The following is a 12,256-nucleotide window of genomic DNA, read 5'->3' as shown; positions in this document are numbered from 1 at the left end:
CTGCAAAGTCTTGGGAGCACAAACAGTGTGAGATGATAGGAGGAAATCTGGAAGCACTTCAGGGCACTTATGTTATTTTTATCATAAATTCGTTGTAATTCTAATAATAAAAATACCAATAATGACCCTGCCCTGGCATTTATAACACATGTGTTTCCTTCAGTGTTCTACCAACACCCAATATTCCCCTCTCCATCTCTTTTCCAGCCCTGAGAGAGTTAAATGTAAGGGATGATGCCTCACTGGGGATTTATAGGCGTTCAAGCTACTTTCTAGAGCATTTAATTTGTTTTTGAGGCTTCTGTGACCTCAGATTTAATCAAGACATTTAGTGAGTTCATCACAGAAAGCCGCAGAGTCGTGTTCAGGGTTGTTTGCTGGCCATAATTAGGATTTCTTCTGATTGTTTTTTTGGGACACACTGCAGAGTCCAGCAGGATAATTTGATTGAGATCTCTCAGGTTGTTTTCTATTTTCATGTTCTTCTGCTCCCAAAGAGGAGCAAATGAAACAAAAGAGTGAAAGGTGCAGATGGAGGAAAACTTAGTTCAGGGAAAGTGGAATTTCACTCTGTTTGCAGCACAGGGAGGGGAAAACATCAGCGGTGTTATTTATCTAGTGGGGATTTTTAAAAAATTTCTTTTGATCTGATTTTTCACTTTTTAACCAAGCAGCTACCCCATCACTTCCCAGGCTTTGCCAGAGGCTGCCTGCCTTCATCCCAGTGCCTGTGGGAAGCTGCTGGGAGGCTGGAAAAGGAGGCTCCTTCCCACAGCACTCACTTTCTACTCTCTGAAATGACCTGCACTCACCCTTTGCAACTTGTCTGGCATTAACTGCTCTGGAAATGTGTATTCTCTGCTCTTGCTGGAGTGCTGCAGAATTAAAGGGCTCATCTCCTTTAACGCATAATAGGATATGTCTTGTCAGCACAGTGTTCCAGAATGGAAAACATGTAAACAAAAGTAGGAAAAATGTAAATGCAGAAAATGGCCAAGCAGATTAGCGTGTTAAGCACCTCCTGTACAATGGAGATAAGAGGGTTATGCAGACTTCCAAACATCTTTACAACATGCCTCTTAAACTGTTTATTTTTACAAATTGTTCCCTATAACACAGCAAACTCGCTGTATATCTTACAGGCTGTTTGCTCTCCACATCCAGGGTGAAATCCAGGCCCAACCAAAGCCGGTGGCCAAAAGCCTTTGGATTTCAGCAGGGCTGTGATTTCACCCACAGATCCATCCCTGTTGGACACTGGGGTTAACTGAGCTCAGAATTACCTCCCATGTGATGACGAGCTCGGAGCGGCTCCCTCCTCCTCCGCCGATGTTCGTGGGTGCCACCACAGGAACTGCAGGAGAAAAGGGGTTGGTGTTGGCGGCTGTTCCCCAAGGCTCAGCCCTGTTCAGTGCCCTTATGGCTGATCTGGAGCTCAGGAAGCTCCCAGCTGGCGCTGATGTGGGTGGGAGTGTGGATCTGGGCAGGCTGGACCCATGGGTGGTGTGAGGTTCAACAAGGGGAAGTGCAGGTCCTGCTCTTGGCTCACAACAGCCATGGAGCACTCCAAGGGGAGGGAAGAGTGGCTGGGAAGTGGCCCAGCAAAAAAGGACCTGGGGGTGCTGGTGACACCAGCTGGAGACAAGGCCAGGTGTGCCCAGGTGGGGAGGAAGGCTGAGGTGACCTGGCCCGGATCAGCAATGGTGTGGCCACAGGAGCAGGGCAGGGATTGTCCCTCCGCTAAAGCCACACCTCAAGTGCTGTGTCCAGCTCTGGACAAAGCTGTGGTCAGCCAAACGTTGACTGAGTGATCCTGGAGGCTTTTCCAAGGAGGGGATCAGAGCATTTCCTACCTCACCTGCAGCCATTCCACCTCTCAGCAGTGGAACAGGGATTACATTGCACAGCAGCCCATTTGAAATGAACTGAAATTATGTTTACACGTTTTCTAAGGCTGAAGCCATAGATGAATTTGATACATGAGTACCCTGGTTCAAAAAATTAATTAAAGAACTGGGAGCATCAAGTATCTGACATTATTATGCCTCATCAACTAATTGGCAAAATGATGTTCCATTCAGACTGTAGCTGCAACACTACTGATTTACTAATTATGCATTTGTTCAGTAAACATGTTGTTGGAGCAATATATTAATTTTTTTAATTGGTTGTATGCTTATCTTAGTGAATTCAAAACTCACAAGTTGCTTTTCTCCTTGTCCCAAGACTAAAAACGTCTGAAAGTTGGTTGAGGAGAGTTGGATTTCTCCAGCATTCCACAGGTGTGTGAGAGGTAGAGGACTGGGATCAGGGAACTCTGTTGAGGTTGAAGGGGCTCATGGTGGAGAGGCAAAGACAATATCAGCATTTCCTGCCTCTTGCTTTATATTCCTTCTTTAAGGTCCCTTCCAACCCAACCCATTCTGTGTTTCTATGATATCATGTTCTTTTTCAGCTCCTGGAGAAGTGTAAGAGAAGAGGACATCCCTGGAACAGGCAGAGACAGGAACCCTCTGCAGGACATTTGGTGGTGCCATCTCCAAACCCTATCTTCAGAAATTCCAAAATTGTTTTGTCATTATCTTCATTCAGCTCTCACTGTCTGAAAAGCTGATGTGTAGGTTGAGAAATAGGAGGGATGCTTACATCTCAGAAGCCTTTTCTTTCAGAGGTTTCAGGAAAGTTTTGCCATATCTGCTTGTCCTTCCCCTTGACAAAAGCATTAACCCAGCTTCAGGGGTGGCAATAAAAGCAACAGTGCTTAAAGTTCATAGGAACTGATGCTAGCCCATAATATAATTTATATTACACATAATTAAATATACAAATTATATATCATTTCCAGATTCGAGTCCATGTATAAATAAATGGGAGGAATTTCAGAACAATTTTGCTGTGCAGCCATAAGAGTGAGAGTCTAAGAGTGAACAGCCTGGGCTCCTCTGGAGGGTTTCACAGAGCTGCTCATTTTTGTCACTCACAATTAATGTCTTTGGGCACATCAGAGGCAAACGATCTCAGACTGACAAGAACTGCATGGAAACAGCAAAACAAACTCTCAAGCCTGGTGTTTCACTGTTTCATGAACCAAGTGATGCTCAATTAGCTCATGTGTTAAATGTGTTTGGTGCTTGCTACATTTGCACGGGGAGAATTTTGTGCTGCAGCTCAGCAGAGCCTCAACTGGGTCAGAGTTGAGAAACAGATGAAAATTTACAGCTGAGTGCACCAACAGAGGCTCAATTAATTCTCAGCTCCATTTTAATGAAATGAACAGTGGCTCATTTGCATTCACAAATCTACTAATGCTCAGATTTTAGCTGGCAAAATAGTTATTACAACAACAGAGCTCAAATTCACCCTTTCCTGGCCAGGTATTTGCTGTCCACACTGCCCTGCTGATTTCAGGTTCCTATTCTGACTAAAAGATTAATAAAAACTGATATTGTCCCACTTCCCTGCAACATTTTCAGACAGAGATTTACAGCAGTGAAGGAGTTAAGCAGTTAAACCTGAAGTGAGTCTTTCTGTCTCTTTTGTTAAACTTCAGACAGAGCTACACTGCACGCAAATAATCTTCCTTGTGTCATTGCCATGATAAATAACAATAATTTTATTGTTTCTTTCTCCTTGTTGCCCCAGTCTTGTGAATCCCTCTACTAAATAAATAAATAAAAGCTTTAAAAGATGAAAGCTTTCACTGCCTGTCTAGTTTTGAATATCCCACTTTACAAAGCCCCACGGCGGTAACAGCAACAAAAACATTCTCAAGATTAATTTGGTCTTTGTGATCAATCATGTAATAGAGAATATTCATTTGAGATACTCTGCTGGGAAATTTAAAAAATTTGACCTCCTCTGGAAGGTGCTGGGGTTGGAACTAGATGGTCTTTCAGGTCCCTACCAATCCAAACCATTCTGGGATTCTATTCCCAGAAACAAATGGATTCCACATTCTAGAAGAAAGGAATTTTCTTCTGTGTAATGTACAATACTGTATTTTGAGTTCTGTCCTGAAATGCAGCTTGCCAAACTTCAGAGCTTGGCAAATAAGACAAACAGAGAAGAGAAAGTGGATTGTAAAAGCTGCTTCCATTTTACTGCTTTCCATCCCATAAACGCTGATTTTATAGGTGGGAGACAGTTGATAAGCAGGGGGTTGGGAGGAACATAAAACAAACCAAAGGTCTGGGCTGCAAATAAATTGTACCAAAACTGAGCAGGTCAAAGGACTGACAGTGTTGGCCACCCAAGAATGAGGCAGCTTCCCCTGAGGTGCCAAGTCCCAGAAGATAAATGAGTAAAGGTCAGACAGACAGACAGAAAGGATTCCACTCTGGAGTCAGTAGAAGCTGCTGGTTTCACTGGGCTTTGGATGCTGTCATTTATTTCCTCCAATATCCAGAGTTAAAATTATCCTGCTCCTCCTGATGCTTGGATAACAAACACCTCTGCAGCCAAGGGACATTCAGAGACTGGAGTTATCATTTCATTTTACCCTGAGCAGGGTAAAAACTTGGATTTAATTGGGAGAACAAAAATTGTTCTGCCCAATTGCTTGACTGAAAGGTTGGTTGGGATACTTCAAAGGAAGGAACAGAGGCTAACTCCAGCTTTTATCATGGAATGCCAGAAGGGTTTGAGTTGGAAGGGACTTTAAAGCCCATGCAGTCCCACCACCTTCCACCATCCTGATACCTTGTGCAGGCTGCCCTAGAACAGAGGTTAGACAGAGTTAAAGAATAAAGCAGGGATTTATTCAAAGGGCTCAATGGAACCACCTTGGGCAGCACAAGAGCCCAGCCAGGGCTGCACCCAAGATGAACCAAAATGGTCACAAAATGGACAGCCAGTCACAGAGTCTGACACTTTTATAAGTTCTGCTCAATTTGTGTATTGAGTTAATTGTCCAATTCCAGCTTTAGTCCCACCCTGCTTGTTTTCTCTCTCCAGCCCACGGGGTTTGTGCTCCTGGGCTGAGATTTGGCTCATTTGTCCTTGGTGCCCAGCTGGAGCAGGAATTGTTTTGTGTCCCTGCTCTGTGCACAGAGCTCACCACCCCCTGATGTGAACCCAGACCCACACACTAAAGCAGCACAGAACCTGAAAAACAGAAAAGCCAAACCTGAGGCATCAACCCCAGGTTGCTCCAAGTCCCATCCAGTAACGCGTTCTTGTGGAACACGTTGGATCCCTGCCCATGGAATTGGGAAAATAACCCTGTAGGAATGAGTGGCTCTGCCTCGGGGAAATTCCCACAGTTGGGAGCTGGAAAAGCCTGGCAGGAAGCAGGGCCTTACCTGCTGCTTTGGTTTTCAGGAGAGCTGAAGGCCTGCTGGGCTCCCCAATCCCAACGCTGTTGCTGGCGACCACGCGGAACTCGTACTCAACCCAGGGGCTTAAATCCACCACGGTGGCCCTGTGAGTCCTGCCATTAATGACCTCGGGAGCTGAAGGCAAACATGACACCAGCAATGGGTTTTTGAGGTAATTAATGGTACACACTAAATTAAAATTCCAAAGCAAGCCCCGAATTGCTCACCTGTGGCGACCGCCTGCCATCCCACCGAGAAGGGAGTCCTGGTCTGGACGCTGTAGATCTGCACTGGGCTGTTGTTATCTGCTCCAGGCTTCCAGGATAACCCAGCAGTTGTGCTAGAAACATGTTCAACTTTAACATCTTCTGGTGGACCTGGAGGGCCTGACACGATCAGCATTTTAAGAGGAAGGTATTGGGAAGAGAAGATTCACCGCTGGAATGGGTTGGGCAACTCTTACTTTCTCAAGTCAGAGGAATTATTCATGAAGCTGCAGCGTCATAAAAGCTGCACCATCCCTAAATGATGGCTCCATGCCTGGATTACATTTTTATGAGTCAGGAAAATTAATGTCTTGATGTCGCTAACATGAAAACTACAAACAAAGGAATGATTTCTTCTTTGTGTCTGACAAAGAAAGGCACCCAGTGTTGTCTTTTGTTGAACCATTGAACAGTCTGAGAATTCCTACAGAATTCAATCAAAACTGAGGTTCAGAAGGAATGCAGGATGGTGCACTACACAGATTTCTGATTTCTCCTAGGGTTTACAGACCTGCTCCCACGACAGCATTTCCTCACTGCTGGCAGTAAAAAGCTGAGTTAGAAAATATTACTTCATATTCTCTCCAAATAGGGGAAAGGAATGAGGTATTTTGATTTTCCCAGCCTGCACAATGACCCAGAGATGCCTGAAGGAAATAACAACACTGCTGAGATTAGAGGATTTCCCTCCCATCTGTGTTGCCCAAAATTTTTGCCAAAGACACCAGGGTAGAGCTGCAGAGGTTCCCCTGGGTTGGCTGAACACCAGCACCATGCTGGCCACAATTCTGGGGCCAAGAGTTCACTATTGAGATGTGGAATTGACATCCCAGGAGCTATTTAAACAACAGCAGATGTTAAGAATTCCTAATTCCTCCAGAAGATACGCGTGTCTCCCTTACAGACATACCTCTCACAATTATATCTGCTGTTGCAGATTGGCTGTCTAAAGAAGTTTGCACCATGCACACATATTTCCCAGAATGATGCAGCTGAATATTTCTTATCATCAAATCCCCAGCAGATTCCTGGAGAGATTAAAAAAAAAAAAAAAAAAAAAGTAAACTAATCACTCAAAACATGCTTTCCATACTGGGCATTTTTATAAATTGCTCAATATTAATACAAAATTCAGCTTTTAAATTAAAATATTCATAGCTATCATCAGTTTCTTTCATGGGGACATTTTTATTATGGCTTCACAAATAACTCAAGCGCCTTTATGAAATTTAGGGAAGAGAAATAAATGTTTGCAGCCCTTGTAAAGAAACAGTGATTTGCCAGGCATATAAACAGCGAGGGAGGAATTATGATAAACATTCGTGTCATGCAAAGACTGTGGCAAAGACTTTCATTAAGGAGTTTGGCAAACTCACCCTTCCAATCCTTTCAAAGTGATGGATTCCTCTGCTCAGATCAATCCTCTGGCCATTGAATGACCAGGAGAAGCCCACGTCCAGGGAGGGGTCGTGGGACACCTGGCATGGCAGGACAATGCTCTCTCCAACTGTGGCATCTGTGTCAGAGGGGGGAATAGTGATCACGGTCCTTTCTGAGGAGACAAAAAAATTACATGATTTTAATTAAATGCTTATTAAAATAGCAGTTATTGAAGGATGTTTGTACCATCTGGGAAATTATTTCAAATTGGCCCAAATGTTCTGTAATAAAGGGAATTCTCTCTAATATAGAGATGATTTTAGACCGCTCCTATGGCAGCCCCATGACCGTGTTGTGTGCCTGGGAGTGAGCAGATGTGAGAGGAACACCCTAGATTGCTTTATATTTATATTAGGAACAACCTAAATTATACTACTTCATAAAGCCCATAATCAATAGTTATGATTTCAGTCAAAGCTACAGACTTCTCTTAAAAATGTGCTCATGCTTCTCCAAACTTGAAGAATTCTCCTGGCCAAAAACTGCAGCAAAAGCAAAATTGCTGCTCCTCTCCACTTACTTTAGACATTGACATCCTTAATCTGTATTAATGTCAGTGGTACTTTACTCCACAGCACTGCTCTAGTTACAGCTTCAAAGACGTTCCCAGGCAGGAAAATTATTTATTTGATCATTTTTAACCCATTACATCGAGACCCAAACTCGCAGCTCTTATGGAGGGAAGTATCAGCTCACTGAAGGGGAAAGAAATGGGTTTATATGGCTTCACTTTTGTTGATATGACTGGCAGACAGATTAGAGATAACAACCACTTTGTTGTAAGCAATTCCCTTGAATAAAGCTTTTGTGCATGCAAGTGTTATAAAGTGGTGAGAATTTAGACACATGTAGAAAATGAGAGCAGAATCACTTCAACAATATTAATATGATCTGAAAATAATGTGAGAGGAGGAGAAGGAAATGTGCACGAGCTGGGTTACTTCAACGCTCATCACAGATTAACTCCAGAACTGAAGTGATGCTTAAATCACAGAATTCTGGAATGGTTTGGGTTGGAAAGGACCTTAAATCCCATCCAATGCCACCCCTGCCATGGCAGGGACACCTCTCACTGCCCCAGGGTGCTCCAAGCCCTGTCCAGCCTGGCCTTGGGCACTGCTGTTATCACGAGAAATCTCCTTTATTATTGGCCTGAAGCTGTTTACCACCTCCAAATAAATCTAGAAAACCATCCTTTTGGGAATTACACTGGCTTTGGGCATGAGGTGTGTTTTTCAGTAGTGATAACAAAAAATAAATGAATTTATTATGGTATTCCCATCCTCTTGCACCTCTTGTTGTATCCCCACTATTGCAGAATGTTCACTTGGGTGATATTTTTTACTTCTTTTATGGGCTTGTCTTCAAAACTTCTATCTCAAATACTTTTAAAAGCTTCTTAAAAGCTCTTGGCTCTGCCCTATCCATCTATCTTGCTTAGCAACAGCAAACATGCATTATATGGCAAATCCCATTCCAGGGGAGAAAAGAGGGGAGATGTGAGTGCTGGAGGTGCAATAAAGACTTCTCCCACAAAGAATAAACAACTCAATGAGCAGCAATAAACTTAATTTGCACATTAGCTATGCTTTCCCAAGTTCTGACATTTCAGTTGAAAATAATGCTGAAGCAATGAGGCCTATAATTGAACAGCCCAAACTCCTCCAGAGGGGAAACAAAAACAAATGTTCCCTGCAAACAAGATCATTTTTATACCATGTTGTTACTTGGTGTTTTAATAAACTTCATAAATGCCAAACAAAATAGGTTGGTTTGGGGTTTTTTTCATGTTTTAATGGGATTTTTCCATATGCATGGAGCATGTGGAAGGGGGAGAACCTTTATGAGGTCAGAGCTGCAGAAACCCCGAAGTTCTTGGTGCTTTCATTGCTGGCTGTGCTGCAGCCCCATCTCAGGTCACACTCTGAGCTCTATCAGTGCTAATTGCTCTGTCAGAAGGTGAATATTAAAATGATTTTTGCCAGATGCAAAGTTAAGGAGGAGGACACACTGCAGGCTACAGCACCATTCTGATACTGCTGAAAACAAGGATATTAAAATAAAATAGCTACAAAATCAGAGAATCTTGGGTTGGAAGGGTTTTTGAAGCTCTCCTCAGTCCACAAAAGAAGGAAATATTGAAATACCTTTCACAATCAGGTTCCCTGAGTTTCTGGCAGTTCCAAACTGGTTTGTGGCTACACAAGTGTAAACCCCAGCATCCACCTTGGAGATGTTGGAGATCCTGAGGCTGCCATCCTCCAGGAGCACCACCCTGGGGAAAAACAAACAAAATGGAACCACAGAATCCCAGAATGGTTTGGGTTGGGTGGGATCTTAAAGCTCATCCCCCCTGCCATGGACAGGACAGGGACACCTTTCACCAGCCCAGGGGGCCCCCAGCCCTGTCCAGCCTGGCCTTGGACACTGCCAGGGATGGGAATTCACAACATTCCTGGGCAACAATAGAAAAATAGAAACAAAAAAGACTTCTGGTAGAGGAATAGCAACAGAAATGCAGTGCTACTTTTAATATTCAAATATTTCCATTATGATTTTTCTCTTCTACGGCAAGCTGAATCCACGTTAACCAATTTTCACCTCTTCTGCTTATTAACTTCTATATTACAAATATTTTATTATCAAACTGGGGTTGATGATTCACTTTTCCAGGTGACTTTCTTACAGCAAAATCTGGAATCTCAAGAAAAAGTCAAAAGACTCAACTTGCTACTTACTTGTGTTCTATTTTACCATGGTTTTGTTGTTTTTTGGGGTTTATTTTTTACAGATCCCAGTGCTCCTAAGCCAAGCAAAGTTGTGTGTGAGCCCATCTGCCCGTGGAGTTCTGTCAGGATTATTAAAAGATATTATCAGACTGGCTGAGATGCTCAAATGCCACCTCACAAGCCAAGGAGCCAAATCAAATCCATCACTGTCTCACGGGGCCCTCAAACCACCCTGGAGTCACTGAGTTGGTCACATCAGTTTGCAGAGAATTGGGGAAATTGCATTTAATGGTAATTTCAGGACCACTCCTGGGTTTAATGGACAAAATTAATTTTTAAGCTTGTTCATATTTAATTTTTGCATGTTATTGAGATGCTTTGGGATGTAAGTCAGGACAAGGATTGGATATGATTTCCTGGGATAAGCTGCCCCTGTGCCTGGCACCCTTCTGCTGTCACATACAAGGGCAGGAGTTCAGGATTTGGGGGATTTTCTACAGAATCACACAGGACACACATCCAAAACTTGAGGATTTTCAAATCATAGCTGAATAAGAAATGAATTTCAGCAGAGAAAATATTTTTCTGTCATATTTTGGGGGTTTTCCCTCAGCTCTTCAACATCCACCAGGTAAATGGGGAACTTGAACAATTTTTTCCTGAATTTACAAGAAATTTAAGACATGGAGTTCCTGAAAGTTTCATAAAAATGGGGTGAGGGTCCCTGTGTGCACCTCCTCTTGCCACTAAACTCAGTCCTCAACAGGCACCAGGGAACCTGCACCAAATGCCACATTCCCTTACACTCAAAAAAATTCAGTGTAAGCCCCAACTCCACAGGAAGCCAGGCTCCATTCACTCACAGCAGCACTGCCTCATTTTTTATATCCCTTATTTAATTGACATTTAACTCTAATACAAGGCCCCTTTCATAAAATAGAAAATATCTAATTCATGCATCACAGCTTGGGTATTTAATATTTATTACTAACAACATAAGATTGGGTGATGTACTGAATTATTAAAGGAAATGAACAATCACAAGAGCAGAAGTTGGAGCTGGCAGCAGCATCAGAACCATTAAACACACAAAAAACCCATCACAGTGTGTTTCTGTTTCCCCTTCTGGCATTTATACATTTGTAACTGCAAGTGGAACACACATCAGACCTTGTCCTGCTCCTGTCACTCCCTCCCAACAGCTCAGCTGGGAAGGAGAAGCACTAAATTTGGATTTCTGGTGATCTTGTGCCTTATAGCCCCCTAATTTCACGTGTCCCACTCTCATCTGACCATTCCCTGAGGGAATTCATAAAATTAGAGGGAAAATTAAAATTAAAATGAAGAAGATCTTAACAAAGATCTGCTCCTGAGCAGGGCAGGGTGGATTTGGGGCCAGGACAAGCAGAGATATCCCTGTGGTGCTGCTGCCACTGGGGTGTGCAGCTGGGAGGGGAAGGGATTTAGGCTTGAGCTAAAAATCTTTGTTTCCTTGGCAATAATCACCAGGTGCTGCAGCAGCTCTGGGTCTGCCACTTGTGGTACAGCGAGGAAATAAGTTCAGGTTTAATAATCCATCATTTTGAACAGGAACAGAGCAAAACAGGAGGAGGAGTCCCCTCCTCACTACAGAGATGTTTTGTTTGGATAAGGAAGGTATTGTTCAGATAAGGAAGGGTGAATGAAGCTGTGCCAGGGAGGGTCAGGTTGGATTTTAGGAAAAGGTTCATCCCCCAAGGGTGCTGGCACTGCCCAGGCTCCCCAGGGAATGGGCACAGCTGTGCACCAACACAGCAGCCCTGGCTCCCCTCCCTCACCCACCTCTGCCTGCTCCAAAGGCAGCTTTGAACATGAAGAAACATTTCCAAGTATTCCCCTTCTGCCTCTGCAATTTTTAATTTTTTTTTTTTGCATTAATGATGCTTTTCTTCCCATCAGCTTGCACCAACCACCAGAAAAACTGCTGGGGATGCAATGGAGTGGCTGGGTAACATATGGTGTTCATCAAACAGTATCCAGAGAGATTCCAGTGTGAATCAGCAAATGTTCATAAATTGGGCACCTGAATAATAATTCATAACTAGCCACCTCAGTGTCTTTCCCTCCATCAAATATTGATGACCTGTTACTTTTCCCTGCAGTTGCACCTAAAAGCTCTTAGGTGCAAATTAAAATCCAGAAGTGGCATAAAGCAAAAAAATAATAAAAAAAAGACAATCTCCAACCCCAAAAGCTTCAATGTAGGTAAATACACAGGAACAAACAGTCAGTAAAATACAGAATAGCAAAGGGGAGAAGCTTTGAAAGCTCCATCTCAGCCCCTGTGGATTCTGGTTGCAGCTTTTCCACTGAAGTTTGGTCAGGCCTCAGATTTTTCATCCCTGTATTCTTCATGATGAATTGAGACCTTGATAATTCCCCTCTCTCTCATTTAGCCACTAAGAGTGGTTTGTACCCACTCAGGAGCTGGCAGTGTCACGTTTGATCCGAAGAAATGCTGTTCTGA

At 43.3% G+C, this 12,256-nt stretch overlaps 1 protein-coding gene across 1 annotated transcript in view; it reads right to left on the bottom strand.

Moving 5' to 3' along the window:
• CNTN6 (contactin 6) overlaps positions 1-12,256 on the bottom strand; it is a gene marked incomplete at both ends in the record, with an annotated part of 102,338 nt that overhangs the window by 8,465 nt on the left and 81,617 nt on the right. Inside the window, 6 exons of the mRNA XM_084214181.1 lie at positions 1,284-1,354; positions 5,301-5,450; positions 5,543-5,701; positions 6,492-6,609; positions 6,958-7,133; positions 9,169-9,296. Of these exons, the coding sequence (XP_084070307.1) occupies positions 1,284-1,354; positions 5,301-5,450; positions 5,543-5,701; positions 6,492-6,609; positions 6,958-7,133; positions 9,169-9,296 (802 nt within the window). The remainder of the gene's footprint in view (positions 1-1,283; positions 1,355-5,300; positions 5,451-5,542; positions 5,702-6,491; positions 6,610-6,957; positions 7,134-9,168; positions 9,297-12,256) is intronic.

The sequence above is a fragment of the Fringilla coelebs genome (genome assembly GCF_963513975.1).
Source record: "Fringilla coelebs genome assembly, chromosome: 13".
NCBI classification, from domain to species: Eukaryota; Metazoa; Chordata; class Aves; order Passeriformes; family Fringillidae; genus Fringilla; species Fringilla coelebs.
Note: the sequence above shows the minus strand (reverse complement) of the source record. Positions and strands in the feature narration are given on the sequence as shown.